This window comes from Rhagoletis zephyria, unplaced genomic scaffold (genome assembly GCF_001687245.7).
Source record: "Rhagoletis zephyria isolate East Lansing unplaced genomic scaffold, Rhagoletis_zephyria_1.1 Rzeph_scaffold_04189, whole genome shotgun sequence".
Classification (NCBI taxonomy): Eukaryota; Metazoa; Arthropoda; class Insecta; order Diptera; family Tephritidae; genus Rhagoletis; species Rhagoletis zephyria.
The window spans coordinates 33,167-42,196 of record NW_016161272.1 but is presented as its reverse complement, the minus strand read 5'-3'; the positions used below and the strand labels follow the sequence as shown (position 1 = coordinate 42,196).

General features: G+C 42.9%; 1 protein-coding gene across 2 annotated transcripts; it reads left to right on the top strand.

Annotated features, from left to right (window-relative positions):
- The first annotated feature begins 348 nt into the window (after positions 1-348).
- LOC108370378 (DNA repair protein XRCC1-like) lies at positions 349-2,866 on the top strand. Of its 2 annotated transcripts, none has more exons than XM_017625708.1 (7): positions 349-479; positions 537-695; positions 821-1,404; positions 1,498-1,804; positions 1,864-1,952; positions 2,020-2,354; positions 2,416-2,866. In XM_017625708.1, the coding sequence occupies exons 1-7, from the start codon at positions 429-431 to the stop codon at positions 2,802-2,804; spliced, it is 1,914 nt and encodes a 637-aa protein (XP_017481197.1). In that variant the 5' UTR covers positions 349-428; the 3' UTR covers positions 2,805-2,866. The 2 variants fall into 2 exon arrangements, with proteins under 2 accessions (XP_017481197.1, XP_017481196.1); XM_017625707.1 differs by having other exon boundaries at positions 537-731.
- The last annotated feature ends 6,164 nt before the right edge of the window (positions 2,867-9,030 follow it).

Sequence of the window (9,030 nt, the reverse complement as noted above, 5' to 3'; positions counted from 1 at the left end):
CCAAATTATAAAATCTTAAAAAAATGGAAGCAAAATTTATAGCAATCATAAGCGTGGTAAGCAACTTCACAAAAATTTTAATAAAATCATGGCACAATCATAAGCGACAACAAAATATGTGGCAGCAACTTCAATCAAGCCAGAAAAAATCGACCGTCGTGCAAGAAACATTGATTTTTATTAATTTGAATCGGCATCCTTACAATATAATTATGTATGCATATAAAGTCCATAAAATACACCAATAAATATTTGGTGCTTTTTCAAATTGAAAACTTGGCAATACTGCCTTTTGTTCGATGCTTCCTCTTTTTCTTGTCGAGTTCGTCTTGCTCTCTCATTCTGATATTTCTTGACGTCACGGCAATCTTGTATTCTATCATTCTTGATCATATCAGGGGGAAATTTATCTATTTATTTCCAATCTAATGCCGTTTGCTAGTTTTAAATCTGTTCGTGAAGTAAGCAGTGAAGACTGCGTAAGTTCAGGCATACAATTGAAATATGCATATGAACCTAAATTCCGAAATTTTCAGAAATATCCTGCTGAAAATTTACTTAAACAAACAGGAAGAAAATGGAAAACTCAATCGGTAGGTGAAAGGGTTGCCTATGTCGTACTCGAACTAAGCGAGCCACGTATATTTACGGGGATTGATATTGGAAATGAGCACTCTGCATTTATAGAAGTTTTAGTAAGCAAATCAAGTTGCAACTCGAAAGATTTTACTGTAAGTTTTTTAACAAAACGTTTGCTTTCGAAACAGATCATATTCCTTTTGAAAAATATACTTTCATCAGTATGTCTTATTCATTGCAGGAAATTTTGGTGACGTGTTCTTTTATGACACCTATAGAGAGCAAAAACTCGACCAACGCTAATCGAGTTCGTTGTTTTAATAAGGATGCATTAGTACCAAGTGCCACATCCGAAAAGTGGCAATTCATTAAATTAATTTGCACCCAACCCTTTAACAAACATATACAGTATGGAATTTCATTTGTTAAAATACATGTTACGGAAACCGATATTGGTACAAGTATAACTCAATATAGGGAAGCTCCTGAGAAAAATATAGATACAAAACCCTCAACCACTCTGAACACATCCCAATTGGGACCATTTAAATTGCGTGAGGAATCTCCAAAGTCAGATTCAGAGAGTTCGACATCACTATTTCAACGTTGGAAAGCATCTGAGTTGGGTGGCAGTAAACAAACTGTACAAAAGAGAAAAGGCCCATCAAAAGTATCAATTTCCTCACGGCATGTAGATGCACAATTTGAGAGCGAAACCTTAAAGAAAATACAATTTGAAAAGAACAAGTGTCCAAACAATAAAGAGTCTATTAAAAAAAATAAATCCCCACAATGCTTGGATCGTAATCGTCAAGAGATAGCCTTNTTAAAGAAAATACAATTTGAAAAGAACAAGTGTCCAAACAATAAAGAGTCAATTAAAAAAAATAAATCCCCACAATGCTTGGATCGTAATCGTGGCACTGAAGAAAACATTGACGATGAAAAAATTCTAAAGAAAAGGCAAAGATTGTCCGAAAACATCGAGCTGGAACGCGAAAAACTTCGATCAAAAGATAAACCAAAAATTTACAAAGAAAATCACCTGGTTTTGAATACTGAACAAGCAGATAATAACAAAAATACACTAATAGAGATTAAAAAGATTAAAGACACAAAATCACAAAGTGTTGAATGCGTCAAAAATGAGATCCGGAAACCACAGTTATTTCGTTCGTTTAATCAGCTATTAAAAGGAACCATTGTGGTAATCAGTGGAATACAAGTAGGTTTCAAAACATTGGATCAAAAATGGAATACACGTACATTGTTTATTTTCAGTAGAATCCGGAACGCTCAAGCCTTCGGGATAAGGCTTTAGCAATGGGCGCCAAATATAGGACTGATTGGGGGGCTGGTTGTACGCATTTAATGTGCGAATAGTTTTGTAGATTAAAAATGTACGCTACCTTATATTAATCATACAACTTTAATCCATAGATGTGCATTCAAAAATACACCAAAATATAACCATGTCAAGGGAAAAGGTAAAATCGTCACTCGCAATTGGGTGGAAGACTGCTACAGACAGAAAAAAAATATTCCATGGCGGAGATATGCTCTGGATAGTGCCGAACTTCATCAACCTGAAAGTGAGGGGGAAATACTAGACGAGTCACTAAGACCCGTGGAATTAACTGTCGGCGAAGATAACTACAAAGAAAATGGATTAGACACGAGCTATCCTTGTCATTCTGCTAGTTCCAGGATGATAAATATCTCCTTGCTTTCATCAGGAAGTGACACAGATGATGAAATTCGTCGCGTTGTAGAAAGTAATCTAGATAACAAATAAAAAAAAAATTGGCAAGAATTAAGATTTGTGTTTCGTTACAGATAATTCCTCGGACAAGGCTAAAACCAAAAAAACAAATAGTTCACATAATCCAAAAAGGGACGTATTTGACCTGTCCACTGAAGAAGAAGAATTTTTGGCAAAGAAGTTAAAAGTGGGGGCAGATTTGAAAGACAAAAGGATTTTTAAAAGATTGGTATTTTTTATTTGCGAAGACATAACACCAGCGGAAAGGAAGAGGGTTGAGCATTTAATTAAAGTAAATGAAGGTCTAATCACACTCGAGGAGACGGAAGCTCATTATTTGATATCAACGCGGATGGCAAGCGACTCAAATGCTTTATTAGATAAAAAAATTGTAAAGCCCGACTGGATTTATGAATGCAGTGACATGGAAATTATTATTCCTATTAATAAATATCTTTGTTAAAAAACTTAATAATAAAAGATTGGGAAAGTTTCGACGTAGCATACGTTGTGGAATACGTCTCACGTGTTGTAGTTGTAATTTTCAGAACTTCACACAAATGCTTACTGCGCCAGCATGATTCAATAATACAAGAGTTGCGTGTTTTTACTCATTTCCAGTAAAATCCAGTAAAAGTTTTTACGAATTTTCATGTTTTGGTGTTTTCGTACGCAAAAACTTGCAAAGTAGGGGAATTGAGAGAGCGAAAAATGACAGCTGAAGTTGCAAGTTTTGACTGGATTTTACTGGATAAATTTTTACTTGTAAGAATTTTCCAGTACGAAAAACAGCTGATCGCATGTTGCTGGATGAAATTTAAACTAATAAGGAAACTGTTTGTGGCTTTTTATTGCGGAAATTCCCAAAATAAACATTTAAATATAAAATATATTGTTTTATTAGGAATATGCTGCGAATAAACAACCAATTAATCAGCTGTTCATGAAACTTGCAAATTATTACTGGAAAAGCGTTCACGCACTTTTTTGTAAATTTTTTCTATGGGAGCGAATTCTTAGAAATTAAGTTACTGGAGAGTTGCTGGCAAGTTACTGGATAATTGTAAAAAAGCACAACTAAGGTTGTGTAATTTGTGACAGCTAAAATTTGACACTCCTTTATCTAGATTCGTATTTTGGAAGTAGGAGGAAAGGGGAAGAATGTGATCGCAGTTTGCGAAAACGGTAGTAGAATGGTACTACAAAAAGTACGCAAAGTATACAATTAGAAGTAAAATGTGTATTATTCGCAATATATTTGGTGTTTTAATGATACTACAAAAAGTACGCAAAGTATACAATTAGAAGTAAAATGTGTATTATTCGCAATATATTTGGTGTTTTAATGGAAATACTAAACAATACATAAAAATATGCATTTTTGATTTAAGTTATTCGTCATTTCCGTAAACAAACCTAGAATACCGACCGTTCAGCTATGCAAAAACGAAAAATGCAGATCAATAGAACTTTTTATGCACATTTCAACCATGCCAAAATAATTTGGCGCAAGTAAAAAATGAAGAGTGTCTAGAAGGTTAAAGTTCAATTTTTAGATATTTTAAATATTAATATCTTATGACCTTTATAACCGATTAAAAAGCTAATGACGTCACCATAAAGGTAATTAATTTGTTCTTCAGCTGATGTACATAATTTATAGCTTTTTGTATTTTTAAACCCGCGGGTCGCACCCACTGGTGTTCTGTGGTGTGTACTTCAGATCCGGTATGCTCCTGGTTGACTGCAGGGACGAGAGAACAGTAACCTGTATGGCGAAGAAAGCACCGGCACTTGAAGGCTGGGAGGGACCCGAGATGTGCACGAAGAGGGGCGATGACATCCCTCCAGTGCATAACATCACGGTCTTCCTGCCAAGGAGCGCCGACAAATCGGCGGAGTTTGCGTTGGGGCTACTAAAAGCGCAGAATGAGGGCATCCACATCACTGCGTGAAAGTTGTGTCCAGCTCCGTAGAGGAGAACGTGCTCAGACTATTTCTGGGCATAGATGAGGAATCGTACGTCAGCATCAAGAGGGCTGGCTTCAACCTAAACTATAGGTTCAGTTTCGTCACGGTGAGGCCGTGGCGACAAAAGGCGACAGGTATCAAGGAGTCGGAGTGGCAGGAGACCCAAATAGAGGCGGCTGCCGACTCCTCCGCTGCCCAGGCGACCCAGTCGACCTCGACCTTACCGGCGGAACAGCCAACCCTCGCACAGCCACCCCTCAGTCAGACACCAACTCCAGCAAGCACGTCCGAGCCAGCCACCACCACCAAGCCAGCGGAAGACGTGCCATCCACGCAGGAGTTGCTATCAGGCATCGACTTCAGGCGACTTGAGCTCGATAGGAGAAGCGAGAGCGAACTACAGCTCTCCGATCTCGACGAGCCCCAACTATGACCACGCGTCACTTGGCAGTAGCCCAGGTCAACCTGCATCATGCGGTGGCTGCTTCGGCGGTCATCTCCAGCAGGTTCGCCACGGATGACCTGGGCATTCTACTGATCCAAGAGCCGTGGACCTACAGAGACCAGGTTAGGGGCCTCAACCACAACAACAACAAGGTAATTTGGGACCTCTCCTGCGAGAGGCCCAGAGCATGTGTGGTGCTTAAGAAGAACATTGATTACTTTTGCATTACAGAGTTTCTAACACAGGACTTAGTCGCAGTGCAGACGACGCTCTCGTTAAGTGGCAGAAGCCTAGAGCTGGTGTTTGCCGCGGCCTATTTTCCGGGGGACAGCAACTACGCCCCTCCGCAAGAGGTACAGCAGCTAGTGGAATTCTGCAGAAAGAGACGGCTCCACCTCATCATGGGGTGCGATGCGAATGCCCACAACGTTGAGTGGGGCAGCACGGATACGAACCGCAGAGGTGAGTGTCTCCTAGAGTACATCTTAAGTGAGGAACTAAGCATCCACAATGTTGGCCAAACACCGACATTTGTAACGAGGGCTAGAGAGGAGGTACTAGACATCACGCTTAGCAACAGACTGGCTAGCCCTCTGGTCACCCAGTGGGGGGTCTCATCGGAGCCCTCACTGTCAGACCATAGGATTATCCAGTTTGCACTGGGAGTAGAAATCAAAGCAAGGCAGGCAAACAGGAACCCCAGGAAAACTGACTGGGCAAAGTACAGCGAGACTTTAGAGTCAAACCTAACTGGAGTTTACTCCAGGAGTAGGTACACTAACTGCATGAGCCTAGAGAGCACCGTCAATGAGTTAAATGGCGCTATTGTAGATGCCTTTGACTCAAGCTACCCGGAGACAAAACCAGGAGGGAAGGCGCAGCCCAACTGGTGGTCTCGGAAGATATCGGTGCTCAGAAAGGAGGTACGCAAACTATTTAATAATAATTTTNAAACCTAACTGGAATTAAGTCCAGGAGTAGGTACACCAACTGCATGAGCCTAGAGAGCACCGTCAATGAGTTAAATGGCGTAGATGCCTTTCACTCAAGCTGCCCGGAGACAAAACCAGGAAGGAAGGCGCAGCCCAACTGGTGGTCTCGGAACATATCGGTGCTCAGAAAGGAGGTACGCAAACTTTAATAGAGCAAAGCGCACAGGGCGCTGGGCTGAGTATTCAGCAAGTCTAACTAATTACAGTAAATAAATCAGGAAGGCTAAACGCGACAGTTTCAGGAAGTTCTGTGAGGGCATCTCATCGACTCCTTCAGCTGCCAGGCTGCACAAGGCCTTGGCAAGGGACCATACAGATACCAGACTAGCAATCCAGCTAGCCAATAGAACTTACTCAGGCAACGAAGAGGAAAGGGCACTTGCCCTGCTTTCGGCCCATTTCCCGGATGCCACTCCCACTTCGGGGGATGCACCGTGCCGACGGACCAGGCCGTCCCCAGCGGACTGGAAGCTGGCTAGGAGTCTATTTACCCACCGATCAGTCTGCTGGGCGATGGACTCCTTCGATCGGTATAAATCCCCCGGGGTGGATGGCATCAGTCCAGTGTTGCTGAAGCAAGGCAAGGAGCTCCTACTTCCACACCTCGTGAACATCATGAGGGCTAGCCTAGCGCTCGCTCATATCCCTGAGGTGTGGCAAAGGGCTCGGGGTTATTTTTATCTCGAAGATAGGAAAGAGATATTATTCTCTAGCTAAGTCCTTCAGGCCGATAAGCCTTACCTCCTTTCCGCTTAAGGCGATGGAGAAGGTTATCGACCATGAAATCAGGAACAACACCCTTAAACAGAGTGGGCAGGTCTACGGACACCGCACTGTACACCTTGTCTACGGTAGTACAAGATGCCTTTGAGTGTGGGGAAACAGTACTCTGTGCCTTCATCGACATCGAGGGGGCGTTTGACAACACCTCTCATATTAGTGTCGACCGGGCACTTGAAAAACGCAATGTGCAGGCAACGATCCGCAGGTGGATAGCCAGGCTACTAAATTCAAGAATCGCTGAAACCGACATCGGGGACAGCGTTGTACAGCTAAAAACTACAAAAGGTTGCCCGCAGGGAGGAGTCTTATCCCCTCTCCTGTGGAGCTTAGTTGCGGACGAACTCCTACGGATTTTCACGGACAATGGCATCCGCTGTCAAGGCTATGCGGATGACATCGTGATTATCGCCAGAGGAAAGTTCGTGAGCACTCTCTGTGATATAGTGCAAAGGGGACTAAACCTGGCAAGAGGCTGGTGCGTGGACATGGGCCTCAGCATCAACCCCTCTAAAACGGTTATTGTCCCTTTCACTAGAAGAAGAACGCTTCCAGGCATGAGGAACATTTCTTTGAATGGGGTCGCCATCAACGTCGCCACCGAAGTTAAATACCTGGTACTAACACTGGATTCTAAACTTCTGTGGAAGGCACATGTTCACGCGGTCACTTCCAAAGCTACGAGGGCACTAATGGTATGCAAACGCCTGGCAGGGAAGACCCGGGGCTGTAGTCCCAGGGTTCTGAGATGGACGTATACCATGATAGTTAGACCAATAGTCACCTATGGAGCAGAGGCTTGGGCCTCGAGAACCACTCTCACCACGGTGAGGCAATCCCTCACCAAGCTTCAACGTCTGGCATGTGTATGCATTACGGGGGCAATGCGCACAATTCCGACGGCAGCGCTGGAGGTGATCCTCGAGCTCGAGCCGCTGCACCTAACCATAGAACAGGCTGCAAAGCGAACTCTTCTAAATTTCGCGAGAGAAGGCTTTGGCAGAGGCAAAACCATATCATTAAGGAACAGAGACAAGCTAGGCTCCCAAGTTCCGTTAGCTTTACTCCCCAGAGACGACAGGCCTAAGGTGGTTAACTTTGACAGCAATTTCAAAATAGAGCTTTGCACCAAGGCGACTTGGAGCACCTCTCTCATGGAGAGGCTGATCCAATCGAGCTCGTTGCAATGGTACACAGACGGCTCGAAGACTCCGGAAGGCATTGGGGCTGGCGTCTACGGGCCGAGGCTACAGCTCTCGGTATCTCGGTACCAGGCGGAGTTCTATGCCATCAGTCTGTGTGCCCTACGTAGGAATTACCGTAACGAGAGAATTTTAATATTGAGCGACAGCCAGGCGGCACACAAGGCCCTCTCTGCATTTGAGGTCAAGTCGTCCTTGGTTCTTGAGTGCATAGATAGGCTCAACAGCCTGGCGGAGCACAACGAAATCCAATTAACTTGGGTACCAGGTCACATAGGAGTTGCGGGCAACGAGGAAGCGGACCGACTAGCTAGAATGGCGGCCGCCTCGTCGCCTATAGGGCCTGAGCCCTTCCTAGCGATTGGACCTAGTACAATCAAGGAAGAGCTCAGGAAAGAAAGGAACAGACTAAGGAATCAACACAGGCGTAACACTACGGGTTTACGTCAAGCAAAACACCTACTGGGAGGCTACAACCTTACGAGGTACAGGGCAATTATCAATCTATCCAAAGGAAAACTAAGGATTATAACAGGTTTTCTGACGGGTCACTGCAGACTGAGAGGCCACCTACACAAGCTAGGGATCTGGTCAAACGACCTATGTCGTTTCTGCGACGTGGCTGAGGAGACTCCCGTGCACCTGCTTAGCGAATGCGAGGCGGTCGCGAGAAGACGGGAGAGGTACCTGGGCCAACACTGGCCAAGTAACGAAGCAATACAATCGCTAATCCCTGGGGATCTCCTCAAATTTTTGGGCTCTCTAGGATTAGATGAGGTACTGTAAATGGGTGAGGGCACAATAGACCTGCTGGTCGCAGTGCATTGCCTCTATTAATTAATTATCTATCTATCTAACCAAAACCACTAAAAAACGAACAAATATTATTTTTTCATGAAATAGCCTTATTTGAAAAAACTGCATAATTAATGGTAAAGAATTTTATATTATTTTGAAAGTACAAGTTATTATCTTTAATTCGATATTACATATTTTATCATGATCTACTTTTGGGTTTCAACAATTTAGTGATAATAAAAAATACAAATAAACCTCTTATATCTTCTTTTTTTTACCTGCGCCAAATAAATTTGGTATCGTTGAAATCAGCGTAAAAAGTTCTATCAATCGGCATTTTTGATTATTTTATATCTAAACGGTCGCTATTCTATACTTGTTCTAGAAAATTACGCAAACGAAGGTGACGCCAACGAATATTTAGTATGAAGAATTTTTGGTTTTACTACTAATATCACTAGAAACTATAGAGTAAGCAACATTCTGCACAAGTAAAGGAGC